Source organism: Macaca nemestrina, chromosome 15, assembly GCF_043159975.1.
Source record: "Macaca nemestrina isolate mMacNem1 chromosome 15, mMacNem.hap1, whole genome shotgun sequence".
NCBI classification, from domain to species: domain Eukaryota; kingdom Metazoa; phylum Chordata; class Mammalia; order Primates; family Cercopithecidae; genus Macaca; species Macaca nemestrina.
Window position 1 is genome coordinate 33,208,061 of NC_092139.1, and position 16,201 is coordinate 33,224,261.

Here is a 16,201-nt window from a genome sequence, read left to right on the forward strand (position 1 = left end):
CAGCACAGGTAGAACACTGAAATGTTTGGTAATGGTCAGCTGTCATAATAATAGTTTTTTGTTTGTTTATCTTTTGTTTTTTTGAAACAGAGTCTCACTCTGTTGCCCAGGCTGGAGTGCAGTGGCCCAAACACGATTCTCTGCAGCCCTGACCTCCCAGGCTCAAGAGATCCTCCTCAGCCTCCCCAGTAGCTGGGACCATAGATGCATACCACCACACCCAGCTAAATTTTTTTTCTTTTTTTTTAATTTTTTTGTAGAGACAGGGTCCTCCTATGTTGCCCAGGCTGGTCTCAGACTCCTGGACTCAAGCAATCCTCCTGCCTCAGCTCCTAAAGTATTTTATTACTGTTAACAAGTAAGGGCTGGGTGCGGTGGCTCATGCCTTTAATCCTAGCACTTTGGGAGGCCAAGGCAGGTGGATCACCTGAGGTCAGGAGTTCCAGACCAGCCTGGCCAACATGGTGGAACCCCACATCTACTAAAAATACAAAAAATTAGCTAGGTGTGGTGGCGGGCACCTGTAATCCCAGGTTACTTGGGAGACTAAGGCAGAAGAATTGCTTGAACCTGGGAGGCAGAGGTTGCAGTAAGCCGAGATCATGCCACTGCACTCCAGCCTGGGCAACAGAACGAGAGACTGTCTTAAAAGAAAAAAAAAAAAAACAAGGACACCATGGGCCAGAGAGGTGAAGTAACCTGCTCAAAGTCACACTACTTGGAAGAAGTGGGAGGGGCAGGCACAGTTGCTCATGCCTATAATCCCAGTACTTTGGAAGACCAAGGTAGGAGGATTAGGCCAGGAGTTTGAAACCACCCTGAGCAATGTAGTGAGACTCCATCTCTCCAAAAATTTACAAGAGAAAAAAGAAAAGAAGAAAATGTGGGCAGTGAAACCAGGATGGGAACTGAAAGATCAGATTCAAGTAGAGACTATACTTCAGCCTCTGGCTGGTCCCCTGGCACTTGGGCCCCTTTCCTCAGGGCATCATGCCAACCTTTTCACCTGACTTCTGCAGGGTCACAGGCACCTACAAGGTGACCTGCATCATTCAGTTGGCTGACTCTGGGCAGAGATCTAGCTGAAGTCAGTCTGTGCCTGTCTGAGTAGGTCCTGGGCCAGACTTGGTCCCTATCTGCACTGAGCCCCCAGGCTGTTGGGGGAAACCAGGCACACAGAGGCCATTAACCCAGGAACATCCCTCCCCTCCCTCCCACCTCAGGGCCTTTGCACTTACTACCTCTGCTAAAACATGCTTTTTTTTTTTTTTTTTTTTTTTGAGACCGAGTTTTGCTCTTGTTGCCCAGACTGGAGTACAACAGTATGATCTCGACTCACTGCAACCTCCATCTCCTGGGTTCAAGCAATCCTCCTGACTCAGCCTCCCAAGTAGCTGGGATTACAGGTGCCCACCACCATACCCAGCTAATTTTGTATTTTTAGTAGAGACAGGGTTTCGCCATGTTGGTCAGGCTGGTCTTGAACTCCTGACCTCAGGTGATATGCCCGCCTCGGCCTCCCAAAGTGCTGGGATTACAGGTGTGAGCCACTGTGCCCAGCTCCCCCGGATATTCTCTATCACCTCCCCAGGACTTAAGACCCTATCATCTCGAAAATTATCTTTTTTTTTCTTGTTATCCTCTCTGCTTCCCAGTAAGACAAGGTTTCTCAACTTTTTTTTTTTTAATCACCCACCCCTGCAAGGAGTCTTTTTCAGACTTTTTTGTCCTAATTGCTCTCCCATGAAATTTGAATACTATACTATATATACTATATATCTCTTTATGTGCTTTGGCCCTGTGGAGAGCCACAAATCACTGTAATGTCTAAGAATGCTTCACTTCATGCCATTGGAGGTGATCTTACTACCATTGAGAATGGACTAGAAAATAAGTTCCATGGAAGCCTTGCTCATGGCTGAGTCTCCAGTGCCAGCCTCAATGCATACCCCTGGTATAAACAGAAGTCCAGGGACCCTAGGAGCGGAAAGGAGACATTCATCCCAGAGGTTAGGGAGGGATGAGCAGGGAAGAGGGGACTCCAAAATGGAGTCCTGTAGGCCTAGTAGGAGTTGGTTAACTGAGGAAGATATGGAATGACCAGTTAAAGGACAGTGTTGGCAAAGGCACCAGGGCCTGAAGCACTTAGGAGTATGTAGTGTGGGGCCACTCCAAGTGGGTGGCCAGGACTGTTGAAGCCTCTGAAGTATTGGAAGAAGGACCTTGAAAGTGGTACTAGCCTAGGCATCTCCTAGGGGCCAAGTCAGGAGACCCAATTTTCTAGTGTAGGCTCTACTACAAACCAGCAGTGGAAACGTAGAATGGGCAGGTGGGTTGCCCTTGCTGACTTCGTGGGTCTACCTGGCTAGGAATCCATGACTCTCCTGTGGAGATCATTTGCCATTGTCTGTCCCCAGTGGCCCTACAAACCCCCACAGGGAAGTCAGCTACAAAGAGAAACTTTCCCTACTTTCCTCTAACTCAAGCAGAGGATGCAGACAGGCCCTTGGGCCTGGGTCTCCTAGAAACCTTTGTGACATTAGAAACCTCCCTGCAACCCACTCTTAAACATCATCCCCTGCCTACCATGCCAGCCTGGCTAAAACCAGTGGGAGCCACCCAAGGAGTAGTCGGGGCTTATCTCTGCTTTTCCAGACCAGGGCTGCTCTGCAATCCTGTTTATTTATCCAGAGCAGCCGCCCGCTGAGAAAATGGCTCTGTTTATTTCCAAGTGTGTCGTGTGAACCATGGGCTAAATATACCCACGCCACCGCCTCTCCAGCACCCGCCCTGGAACAGCACGCCCCATTTTGCTCGTGCTCTCTCTGCAAAAGCAATCCTTAGAATCCACACCCCTTGGAAATCCTACTCCCTTTCCCCAGGAAAAGAAACTGAAGTGGAGATGAAGGTTGTCATGACCAGGAACACATGAGTGGAAGCTGGGGCAGGTGAAATGAGAATGTTTGTGTGGCACTGAAATGAGAATGTTCCCTCCACCCAGGAATGACTGTTCCTGGACAGTGAATGCTTTGTGCGCTTGTGGGGACAGCGCCTGTTTACTCCAACCCAGCCCCAGAGCTGAAAATTTCCTGTGGCTGCCAGCCCTTTACTTCAGGAAAGTTCCCATCAAGGGAGCCAGGCCTCTCCCATTTTGGCTGCAACCCCAGTGTCCCTGGTTTCTTGAGAGACATTTGGCCTTTTGGGATAACCAGGGCCTTCTCCCATGCTCTTCATAGTCTGGAACTCTCCCTCATCACAGATAATCCTGTTTTGACTCCACCTGGGCATACGTGGGAGCAACAAAATCAAACCTCCTGTAAGAATATTTTTCTCTGCCAAGACCCACAGAGACTGGCTAGGATGGAGTGGGAGACAGGGAAGCATAGCCACGGCCCTACTGCCCTCCTCTCCCCAGATCCTCCACCTCAACCCTGCTCCCACATTCCTTCTCCTGGAAATCCTTTCAGCACTACTGACAGGACACGTCCCTCCAGCCTCAGACTTCAGGGAAGTGTCCTGCCATAGCAGCACTCCCTTTGAAGCTAGTCTTGCAGTTCGATCCTGACTCTGCTGTCTGCTGAGTGTTCCCTGCTTTAAACCTCAGGCATCTTATTTGTGAAATGTGGCTCAAATCTACATCTCAGGATTCTGATAAAGGTGAAGTGGGATACCAATGCCTGACATGTAGTAGACGTGCAATACATTTGTTAACTCATGTATTTACTGAGCACCAGTTATGTGCAAGACACTGTTCTGAGCACTGGGTGTATAGGAACAAGACAGGACCTCTGCCCTTATCAAGATATATCTAGTATAGGCTGAGGGTAGTGGCTCACGCCTATAATCCCAGCAGTTTGGGGCTGAGGCGGGCAGATCACTTGAGGTCAGGAGTTTGAGACCAGCCTGGTTAACATGGTAAAACCCCGTCTCTACTAAAAATACAAAAATTAGCTAGGCGTGGTGGTGGGCGCTACTCAGGAGGCTGAGGCGGGAGAATGGCTTCAACCCTGGAGGTCTAGGTTGCAGTGAGCCAAGATTGCACCACTGCACTCCATCCTGGGCGACAGAGCAAGCCTTTGTCTTAAAAAAAAAAAAGACACATCTAGTATGGAAGACACATTACAACAAAAACAAAGTACAGAATCTAGTCATGAAAAGTGCTGGGAGTGGGTGCAGCTTAAGGGGGTAAAAAAGTGGTGAGGTGGTGAGGCCAGGCATGGTGGCTCACACCTGTAATCCCAGCACTTGGGAGGCTGAGGCAGAAGGATCCCTTGAGCCCAGGAGTTTGAGACCAGCCTAGGCAACAAAGTGAGACCCTGTCTCTACAAAAAATTTAGAAATTTAGCCAGGCATGGTGGTGTGTGCCTATAGTGGCAGCTATTCAGGAGGCTGAGGCAGGAGGATCGCTTGAGCCCAGGAGCTCAAGACTGCAGTGAGCCATGATTGCGCCGCTATAGTCTGGGTAACAGAGCGAGACCGTGTCACAAAAATTTAAAAATAAGAAAATGAAGCGCCGAGAAGAAAAGCTGGCACGGTGGTCATTCTGTGTAGTGTAGTTCCTGTAATCAGGAGGCTGAGGCAGGAAGATTGCTTGAGTCCAGGAGTTCAAAGTCAATCTGGATACATCTTTTAAAAACAAGAAAAAAAAATGGTAGCCATGCGTGGTGGCTTATGCCTGTAATCCCAGCACTTTGGGAGGCTGAGGCAAGCGGATCACCTGAGGTTGGGAGTTTGAAACCAGCCTGACCAATGTGGAGAAACCCCGTCTCTACTAAAAATACAAAATCAGCCGGGCGTGGTGGCACGCGCCTGTAATCCCAGCTATTCTGGAAGCTGAGGCAGGAGAATTGCTTGAACCTGGGAGGCGGAGGTCGTGGTGAGCCGAGACTGCGCCATTGTACTCCAGCCTGGGCAACAAGAACAAAACTCCGTCTCAAAAAAAAAAAAAAGGCCAGATATGTTTGGTGGCTCACGCCTGTAATCCTAGCACTTTGGGAGGCCGAGGCTGGCGAATCGCTTGAGGTCAGGAGTTCAAGACCAGCCTGGCCAATATGGCAAAACCCTGTCTCTACTAAAAATACAAAAATTAGCTGGGCATGGTGGCACATGCCTGTAATCCCAGCTACTCAGGAGAATCGCTTGTACCCAGGAAGCGGAGGTTGCTATGAGCCCAGATTGTGCCATTGCACTCCAACCTGGGGGACAGAGAAAAACTGTATCTAAAAAAAGAAAAAAAGAAACAAGAAGAAAAATCAAGGAAGGTAAGGGGAGGACAGGCAGAGAGAGATGGGGGTGGTATACTGTTTTAGACAAGGCAGTCAGGGAAGGCCTCACCTAGGAGGTGACATTTGAGGGGAGTCATGGTTGTGAAATGATGGAGTGAGGCAGGCGCTGACCTGGGGTCAGGTGCTCCAGGCAAGTGGGAATAGCAGACTCCTGTGGCAGGAGACATTGGAGGAACAGCAGGGAGGCCAGTGAGACTGGAGTGAAGTGTGCGGGGACAGGGGTGGGGAGGAGGCCAGAAAGTGTTAGAGCCAGATCCCACTAGACCTTGCTGACCAGGGTAAGGAGTGGGGACTTTGTTTCAGGTGTGATGGAAGCCCTGGGAAGGTTGAGAACTTGGAGTGACTGAATGGAGTGTGCTTGTGCGAGGGCTGAGATTCATGGGTCACTGCTCTCTACTGGCTTAATGTTGAGGATTCCTTCAGTCAAGTTAGCACCTCAGTGCATATGGCATTTTGCTAGGTACCAGGTATACAAAAATGATGATGCTGGCCTTCTAAATGCAGGAGAAAGCTGCTGGAGGGCTTCAAGCATAGGTGTGCTATGATCTGACCTGTGTTTTTAGAAATCTCTGTGTGGAGCATAGACTGAGGGGGTTGTCAAGACTGGAAGTGGGCCCAGGCAGGGGTCACAAGTGAGCAAATTGGTAGGTGAGACCTGAGGCCAACTGGAGATGGCATGCCCTGACGGAGCAGCCACTCGCCTGTTTGGGACCGGTTGGAAATGTAGGCCCAGTGTGGCAGAGGTCTTGGTAGAGAGGCAAGAATCAGCCAGTAACTCATTCATTTTACACACACACACACGGAACTTACTTTTTTGTTGTTGTTGTTATTGTTGAGACGGAGTCTCTGTCACCCAGGCTGGAGTGCAGTGGTATGATTTCTGCTCCCTGCAACCTCCACCTCCCAGGTTCAAACAATTCTCGTGCCTCAGCCTCCTGAGTAACTGGGATTACAGGTGCGTGCTACCACACCTGGCTAATTTTTGTATTTTTAGTAGAGACGGGGTTTCACCATGTTGGCCAGACTTGTCTTAACTCCTGACCTCAGGCGATCCACCCACCTCAGCCTCCCAAAGTGCTGGGATTATAGGCATGAGCCACCACACCCAGCCTGGAACTTCTTTCTTACATATTTCTAGGTGCCAGACACCAGTTTTGGATTCTGGCTCCACCACTGACACAGATGGGTGACCTTGATCTAGTCCTTGGGTCCTTGGCCCTTGGGCACAGCTTCTTGGCCTGTAAATGGGGAGAGACAGCCTGCATTGCAGAATTGTTGGGAGGATTAAAGGACAAATTGGGTACAATGCTTACTCATAAAAAAGTATGTTCTAAGTGTCCCTCTCCCTGCCCCACAGGCTGCTGCACCCTGGGCTGGGTAGTTTAGCCCACAGCTCCTCCTTCCCCCTATCATGTGCTTCCCTTCTGACTTAGATTCGGAGCAGAGGGCTGTTGATCACAACCTCCTGGGCGCAGAGTCACACTCCCTGCAGTGGAGGACAGGGACAAGGCCTCACAGACCCCATCATGGAGGCCTCTCAGTCCTGCGTCATTGTTACCCTCTCTTCTCTGCCGTGCTCTTCTCATCACCAACCTGCCCACCAGAGACTCCCTCCAGAGAGAGGAGCCTCTGGCTGAAGTCCCAGGACCCAGTCTACCCCTGAATTGGCCCCAAATCACCCTGGGGATTTAGCCCTGGGCTTCCTTGTCCCTCCCTCTGGTGCAGCAGTAGAAAGTCTGAGGCCTAGTGTCTCCACACTCCACACTACCCTCAGACTCAACTCCAGGCTCCTCGCGGCTTCCAGGCCACACATGGTCTGGCTCCTGCTCACCCCTGCACCATCATCTCCCCCATGCCCTCTTCTCCTGCACTCTGCTCCAGTCACCTGGCTTCCATCAGTTCCCTGACCCTGCCCATCTCGTTCCCACCTTGGATTCTGGAGAAAGTGCTACTTGCTGACCTCAGGGCACTTTCCTCCTCTCTACCTGTTTTCTGAGCAGTAACATGGTTTGGTTATCACCAACTGAGGGTCAAGAAAGAGGACCACCCTTAGCCCTTTACCTGGCCCAGAGTGGGCACGGATGGCTACAGTTTTTCATGTCACCAAGGCCATAGCATGCACATGGCCCCTTTCCCCACCCACCTACATTACTCTGAGAATTCAAACTGCGCCTTCCTTCTCTCTCCCTGCAGGACACTTTTGTGGAACTCTATGGGAACAATGCAGCAGCCGAGAGCCGAAAGGGCCAGGAGCGCTTCAACCGCTGGTTCCTGACGGGCATGACTGTGGCCGGCGTGGTTCTGCTGGGCTCACTCTTCAGTCGGAAATGACCAGACACTGACTATCCACTCTACCCTCCCACCCTCTGCCCCACCACATCCTCCGTCCAGCCGCCATTGCCACCAGGAGAACCACTATATGCAGGCCATGCCCACCTACCCACCACAGGGTTGGGCCCAGATCTGGTCCCCTGCAGTTAGTTTTCTAGAATTTATCACACTTCTGTGAGACCCCCACACCTCAGTTCCCTTGGCCTCAGAATTCATAAAATTTCCACAAAATCTATCCCAAGGAGGCTGGCAGGTATGGAAGGGTTTGTGGCTGGGGGCAGGAGGGCCCTACCGGATTGGTGCAACCCTTACCCTTTAGCCTCCCTGAAAATGTTTTTCTGCCAGGGAGCTTGAAAGTTTTCAGAACCTCTTCCCCAGAAAGGAGACTAGATTGCCTTTGTTTTGATGTTTGTGGCCTCAGAATTGAGCATTCCCCCGCCCCCCCCACACTAACCTGGGTTCCCGTTCCTTCCATCCCTACCCCCTAAGAGCCATTTAGGGGCCACTTTTGACTAGGGATTCAGGCTGCTTGGGATAAAGATGCAAGGACCAGGACTCCCTCCTCACCTCTGGACCGGCTAGAGTCCTCACTCCCAGTCCACATGTCCTCCAGAAGCCTCTGGCTAGAGGCCAGCCCCACCCAGGAGGGAGGGGCTATAGCTGCAGGAAGCACCCCATGCCAATGCTAGGGTGGCCCTTGCAGTTCAGCACCACCCTAGTCCCTTCCCCTCCCTGGCTCCCATGACCATGACTGAGGGACCAACTGGGCCCAAGACAGGTGCCCCAGAGCTGTTTATGGCCTCAGCTGCCTCACTTCCTACAAGAGCAGCCTGTGGCACCACAGGCTTGGGCTGCTCCTCATGGCGGGTTCAGGGGACTCAGTCCTGAGGTGAAAGGAAGCTATCAGGAACAGCTATGAGCCCCAGGCTCTTCCCTACCTCAGGCAGGAAGGGCAGGAAGGAGAGCCTGCTGCATGGGGTGGGGTAGGGCTGACTAGAAGGGCCAGTCCTGCCTGGCCAGGCACATCTGTGCCCCACGCCTGTCCAGCCTGGGGAGCCAGGCTACCAAGGTCAGAGTGGCCTGGCCAGGAGCTCTTCAGGCCTCCCTCTCTCTTCTCCACCCTTGGCCTGTCTCATCCCCAGGGGTCCCAGCCACCCCGGGCGCTCTGCTGTACATATTCGAGACTAGTTTTTATTCCTTGTGAAGATGATATACTATTTTTGTTAAGCGTGTCTGTATTTATGTGTGAGGAGCTGCTGGCTTGCAGTGCGCGTGCACGTGGAGAGCTGGTGCCCGGAGATTGGACGGCCTGATGCTCCCTCCCCTGCCCTGGTCCAGGGAAGCTGGCCGAGGGTCCTGGCTCCTGAGGGGCACCTGCCCCTCCCCCAACCCCCACCCCACACTTGTTCCAGCTCTTTGAAATAGTCTGTGTGAAGGTGAAAGTGCAGTTCAGTAATAAACTGTGTTTACTCAGTGAACAAAGAGCCTGGGCTCTTGTGTGCTCTGGGATGGGGAAAGGAGGGGCCACTGGAGAGCTGGGTACTGGTCCTGGCTCTGCCACCGCAGGGGAGGGCCCTGAACAAGTCCTTCCTTCCTTCTGGGCCTGAATGTATCCACCTGTACCAGGACAGGGTTTTATTGAGCACATGCTGTGTGCTGGGCACTGGGGCTGCATGTGATGGGACAGAGAGTCTCTGCCCTCAGGAGCTGACATTCTAGTGGGAGAGACAGCCACTTGGCAAGTGTTTACTGAGCTCTGCTCTACACAGACATAGTCCTGGGCACTGGGGACTTCTTCAAACAAAATCTTTGCCTTTACGTAGCATTCATTCTAGTGGAGGAGACAGACACAAGCACGGCTCTGGCTGCTGTAGGGTGTCGGGGAAAGGTGTGATGCCTTTCCTCACCCAGCAGAAGATTCTATGACTGACATTCCTATAACAAAAGAAAAACAAAGTGGCAGTTCACACCCTGTAATCTCAATACTTTGCAGGTGGAGGATGGGTTGCTTAAGGTCAGGAGTTCAAGATCAGCCTGGGCAACAAAGTGAGACCCTGTCTCTACAAAAAAAATTTTAAATTAGCCAACCCAGCAAGGCCAGTCCAGATTCTTCTTGGCCTCTGTGTAGCATTCCTTCCTCCCCGGTACAGGAGACAAGACATAGGTCAGAGTATTTATTTTTTAAGAGGGTCTCATCCTGTCACCCAGGCTGGAATGCAGTGGTGTGATAGATCACTGCAGCTTCAAATTCTGGGCTCAAGCGATCCTCCTGCCTCAGTCTCCTGAGCAGCTGAAATTACATGTGGGTGCCACCAAGCCTGGCTAATGTTCAAATTTTTTTTGTTGTTGAGATGGGGATCTTGTTATGTTGCCCAGGCTGGTCTCAAACACCTGGCCTCCAATGATCCCCACGCCCAGCCAATAATTTGTGGCCAGCTTATACATAGTAGAGCAGAGGAAGGTTACAGTAGTATTTCTGTGTTTTGTGAGTTGCTTTGGGGAGAGGAGTTCTAGTTTCTATAACCCACCTTGGGGAAGAGGAATGAATGCTAGTTTCTGTTACTTGCTTCAGGGGAGAAAGAGAAATGGGAGACAGCAAACCAGGAGAAGAGAGATCTTGTTTCTGAGGCCTTCCAGCCTCCTTTAGTTCAAAGTATTCAGCATGCCAAAGTGCCATACTTGGGGGTATTGTTTTCTAAGCCCCAATAAGGGCAAAGGAGGAAAAGCAACAACCATGAGGAAGCCGTTTGGTCTTCTACTAAGACATGAAGGACTTAGTAGGGAAGGAGGTAAGAAGGGATCAGACTTGAGATTTTTAAGGTAGATCCCACAGGATTTCAGGTGGAGTAGAGAGAGTTTCAGAGAGACTCAAGGATGACAGATTTTTAGAATAGCGGTGCCATTATAGATAAAAAATGAGGTGCACATCTGAAGCCAGTGCAACCCTAGAGACTCATAGTAAGTTTGATCTGAGCTTGTCTGGGAGTCAGGAGTCAGGGAGGGCTCCCTGGAGGAAGTAACATAAGAGCCAGGGCCTGAAGAGTGCATCACGGTTAACTTACAATTAAGTGGGGAGGCAGGAGAGTGGGCCCAGGGAAGAAGCAGTAAATGCACCAGATGAGCAGGCATTGTCTTCAGGCTGAAGAAAAGTTGGTGTGTCCAGAGCTAAGAGAGAGGGCGCTCCTGGGTTTAAGATGATGACAGAGGGTGGAGTGAGGGGACTGAACTTGATCCTAATGGCAGTGAGAGCCAGAGAAAGGTGGTAAGTTGGGGAGTGATACAGCCCGAGAGCCCCCAAAACGCTGGCTGATGGATGGAGAAGGTTCCGGAGCGAGGAGCAGAGTGGAAACACGGAGATCAGTGAGGAAGCCATGGTTTCATGAATGCTCCGGTTTTGAGGATGGACAGCCAGATTTGTGTCCCAGGTCATCATTCCTTGAGCCGTGGCTTCCAGCGAGTTACGTACTCTCTCTGTGACCCAGCTTTCCCCTCTACAAAATGGGTGTGATGGGCAATTGAATGCAATAACCCAGAAGCGGTGGAGGAGGACTGGATGTTGAGGGTGACCGCAGGGATGGACTCGGCATCCCCCCGGGCTCTCCAGGAGAAGAGAGGAGGCGCCGCACTCTCGGAGTCCCGCGTGACCGCGGCCGGCGGTCCAGGAGGGATCTGGGAAAAGCTGTCAAGAGCTCCAGCCGGAGGGCGGCCCTGGAGGTGGGACCTGCCCTGGGCGCCCCGCCCCACCGCGCCCCGCCCCGCCCGCTTTTCGGAATGGGCTTGACTGCCCCCTGGTGGCCACAGGATGCGACCTGAGAGCCAGCCCCAGCCCAAACTGCTCCGGCTCAGTGTGCACGACCTCTGTGGCTGGGCCACATTTCCCCAGTGCCTTCCACCCTCTACCCTACTCACCAGAAAGACAGCTACACTTGCAACCCTTAGGTACTGGATTCAGAGCTTGTATGGGCTCTCTGGGGCTCAGAATCGCCATCTTGTTTGGTTCAAGACCAAAGCCTCCAGCTCCCACTCGCCCCTCCCCCACGATGTGTCCCTAGCTCCTGCCCCTAGCCATAGCCTTTGAAGTCCCTTCTTCAGATTCTCCATGTGCTTCCAGAAATGTCTTCACTAGCTTGCTTTTTTTTTTTTTTTTTTTTTTTTTTTGAGAGTGGCTCCCCACTCTGTTGCCCAGGCTGGAGTGCAGTAGTGTGATCATAGCTCACTGCAGCCTCGACTTCCTGGGCTCAGGTGATCCTCCCACCTCAGCCTCCCAGGTAGCCACGACTACAGGAGCACGCCACCACACCTGGCTAATTTTTTTGGATTTTCTGTAGAGGCAGGGTTTTGCCATGTTGCCCAGGCTGGTCTCGAACTCCTGTTCTCAAGCCATCACTTGGCCCCAGCCTCCCAAAGTGTTGGCATTACAGGCGTGAGCCTCTGCGCCCAGCCCAGAAACATCTTTTCACATATTGGCACAGATATAAATATATTTTGATCCTCCACTAATTTTTTACACAAATGGTAACATACTAAACACACTTTCCCTTGCTTTTTCCATCTGCATACTGTATCTTGTAGAGGTTTCTTTTTTTTTCTTTTCTTTTTCTTTTTTTTCCTTTGAGACGGAGTCTCGTTCTGTCTCCCAAGCAGAAAGTGCAGTGGCATGATCTCGGCTCACTACAACCTCCACCTTCCAGGTTTGAGAATTGCAATCTCCGCCATCCGGGTACAAGCAATTCTCCTGTCTCAGCCTCCCAAGTAACTGGGAATACAGGCGCACACCACCACGCCCAGCTAATTTTTGTGATTGTAGTAGAGACGGGGGTTTCACCATATTGGTCAGGTTAGTCTTGAACTCCTGACCTCAGGTGATCCGCCCACCTCGGCCTCCCAAAGTGCTGGGATTACAGGCTTGAGCCACCTAGCTCAGCCCTGTAGACGTTTCCATATTCAGACATGAATCCCCATGTACTCACCAGGCAGTTTCAACAATTACCAACTGATGTCACCTTTATTCTTTTTTTCTAGCTGTGTGGTATTCCACAAGTTTTAAACCAGACCTCTCCGTGATTCCCAACTTTATATATTGCCATGGAACATGCTTGGAATTGCACAGACGGAAAGCTGGAGGGGATTTGGGACTCTCTATGTGGTTCCTGGGGAAAAACTCATTCAATTTCCATATATTACATATTTATGATGAAAGAAATGAAATACAATATATTTCATAGAGAAAATATGAAGTATTAACTTTAATTAAAACATCTAAATACATGAGATATTTTTAAATTTTTTCTTTAAAAACTTGACTTTGGTCCTGTAAATGCAAATTTTTTTTTTTCAAATAGTTTTTTTGTTTGTTTGTTTGTTTGTTTGTTTGTTTGTTTGAGACGGAGTCTCGCTGTGTCTCCCAGGCTGGAGTGCAGTGGCGTGATCTTGGCTCACTGCAAGCTCCGCCTCCCGGGTTCACCGCCATTCTCCCGCCTCAGCCTCCCAAGTAGCTGAGACTACAGGCGCCCGCCACCACGCCCGGCTAGTTTTTTGTATTTTTAGTAGAGACGGGGTTTCACCATGTTAGCCAGGATAGTCTCGATCTCCTGACCTCGTGATCCACCCGCCTCGGCCTCCCAAAGTGCTGGGATTACAGGCTTGAGTCACCGCGCCCGGCCTGCAACTTTTTATATGAGGTTTTATTATTGAAATGGCTCGGCCGGGAACAGCGGCTCACGCCTATAATCCCAGCACTTTGGGAGGCTGAGGTGGGCGGATCAGGAGATCAGGAGTTTGAGACCAGCCTGGCTAGCATGGTGAAACCCCGTCTCTACTAAAAAAAAATACAAAAAATTAGCCGGGAATAGTGGCATGTGCCTGTAATCCCAGCTACTCTGAAGGCTGAGGCAGGACAATAGCTTGAACCCAGGAGGCGGAGGTTGCAGTGAGCGGAGATTGCACCACTGCACTCCAGCCTGGGTGACAGAGCACAACTCCGTCAAAAAAAGGGAGGGAGGAAAGGAAAGGAAAGGGGAGGGGAGGGGAGAGGAGGGGAGGGGAGGGGAGGGGAGGGGAGGGGAGGAAAAGGAAAGGAAAGACTCACACAGGGCTCAGTATGGTGGCTCATAAGGAAGGAAGGAAGGGCTCACACAGGGCTCAGCATGGTGGCTCATGCCTGTAATCCCAGCACTTTGAGATGCCGAGGTGGGAGGATCGCTTTAGCCCAGGAGTTGGAGACCAACCTGGGCAACATGGTGAGATCACTTGAACCTGGGTGAAACCCTGTCTCTACTAAAAATACAAAAATTAGCTGTGCGTGGTGGCCCACATCTATAGTCCCAGCTACTCGAGAGGCTGAGGCAGGAGAAATGCTTGAAACGGGGAAGCAGAGGTTGCAGTGAGCTGAGATTGTACCACTGCACTCCAGCCTAGGTCACAGAGCAAGACTCTGTCTCAAAAAAAAAAAAAGAGACTTCGTAATCTCAAGTAGGAAATAAAATAAAAATGTAAACCATTCCAAAGCTTACTATTGAAATTATATTTAAACATTCTAATAGCTCTTCCTTTCTTTAATTGACAAATTAATGTTAATATTTCTTGTATTCAGTTGGATTTGAAATCAATCCAAATGTACATTTTCGTTTTGAATATTTTAAAATAATGACTTCAGAACACAGGAAAAGATACAAATCTTTCAAACTCTTCTTTCTTTCTTTACCATTATAACTGTTATTAAAACTGGGCAAGGCTGCCAGGCGAGGTGGCTCACGCCTGTAATCCCAGCACTTTGGGAAGCTGAGATGGGCAGATCACAAGGTCAGCAGATCGAGACCATCCTGGCTAACACGGTGAAACCCCATCTCTACTAAAAATACGAAAAAAATTAGCCGGGCCTGGTGGCAGGTGCCTGTAGTCCCAGCTACTCAGGAGACTGAGGCAGAAGAATGGCGTGAACCCAGGAGATGGAGCTTGCAGTGAGCTGAGATCGTGCCACTGCACTCCAGCCTGGGTGACAGAGCCAGACTCCGTCTCAAAAAAAAAAAAAGAAAGAAAAAACTGGGCAAGGCTGTACAACACCAAGAAAGAGAGAGGAAGGAAGAAAAGAAGGGAGAGAGGGAGGGAGGGAAACACAGAAGGAAAGAAGGAAGAAAGGAAGGAAAAGAAAGGGAATTATAGGTCCCTATTACTTATGAACATGTGTGCCAAAGTTATAATATTAACAAATCAAACCTAACAACATATTAAAAGAATAATATATCACAACCTAGTAGGAATTATTCCAGGTAAACAAGATTGACTACATATAGGAATTTTTTCTTTTTTCTTTTTTTTTTTTTTTTTTGAGACGGAGTGCAGTGGCGCCATCTCAGCTCACTGCAACCCTCCACCTCCAAAGTTCAAGTGATTCTCCTGCCTCACCCTCCCAAGTAGCTGGAATTACAAGCGTGCACCACCATGCCAGGCTAATTTTTGTATTTTTAATAGAGACAGAGTTTCACCATGTTGGCCAGGCTGGTCTTGGACTCTTGACCTCAAGTGATCTGTCTGCCTTGGCCTCCCAAAGTGCTGAAATTACAGACATGAGCCACCGCACCCAGCCAAGAAATTTATCTATGTAATTTATTGTGTTGAAAAATTAACAAAGAAAATGCTTATGATTATTTCAGGAGATATCAAAATAGTATTTTCTAAAATTCAACACCTGTTCATGGTTTTGTTTTGTTTTGTTTTGTTTTGTTTGAGATGGAGTCTCACTCTGTTGCCCAGGCTGGAGTGCAGTGGTGCCATCTGAATTGCTTGCCACAGTCTCTGCCTCCCGGGTTCAAGCAATTCTCCTGCCTCAGCCTCCCGGGTTCAAGCAATTCTCCTGCCTCAGCCTCCTGAGTATCTGGGATTACAGGTGCTTGCCACCACATCCAGCTAATTTTTGTATTTTTAGTAGCAACGGGATTTTGCTATGTTGGCGAGGCTGGTCTTAAACTCCTGACCTCAGGTGATCTGCCCGCCTCAGCCTCCCAAAGTGCTGGGGTTACAGGCATGAGCCACAGTGCCCAGCCAACACCTGTTCGTGATTTATTAAATTAAAAAAAAAAAAAAAAAAAAAAAGCTTTTTAGCCAGCTTTCACTTCTTGTCTTCTGGGTCTGTAGAAGTTTAAGATAATAATTTTGTATATTGCTTGTGCAATGTTTTTTTTTTAATGAAGACATAGTTTCCTTATGTTGCCTAGGCTGGTCTGGAACTCCTGGGCTCAAGTGATCTCCCTGCCTCGACCCCTACAAAGTGCAGGGATTACAGATGTGAACTACCATGCCTGGCTCACTTGTGCAATTTTTAAAAATTAACAAATCGGCCGGGCCCGGTGGCTCAAGCCTGTAATCCCAGCACTTTGGGAGGCTGAGACGGGCGGATCACGAGGTCAGGAGATCTAGACCATCCTGGCTAACACGGTGAAACCCCGTCTCTACTAAAAATACAAAAAACTAGCCGGGTGAGGTGGTGGGCGCTTGTAGTCCCAGCTACTCAGGAGGCTGAGGCAGGAGAATGGCGTAAACCCGGGAGGCGGAGCTTGCAGTGAGCTGAGATCCGGCCACTGCACTCC

General features: G+C 50.1%; 1 protein-coding gene across 10 annotated transcripts in view; it reads left to right on the top strand.

Moving 5' to 3' along the window:
• The window catches only part of LOC105496162 (BCL2 like 1), a 62,106-nt gene extending 53,008 nt beyond the window's left edge, over nucleotides 1–9,098 (top strand). For all 10 annotated transcript variants that reach the window (XM_011766299.3, XM_011766296.3, XM_011766297.3 and 7 more), the window contains exon 3: nucleotides 7,479–9,098. In XM_011766299.3, coding sequence (XP_011764601.1) covers nucleotides 7,479–7,616 — 138 coding nt within the window. In that variant the 3' untranslated portion in view covers nucleotides 7,617–9,098. The remainder of the gene's footprint in view (nucleotides 1–7,478) is intronic.
• The last annotated feature ends 7,103 nt before the right edge of the window (nucleotides 9,099–16,201 follow it).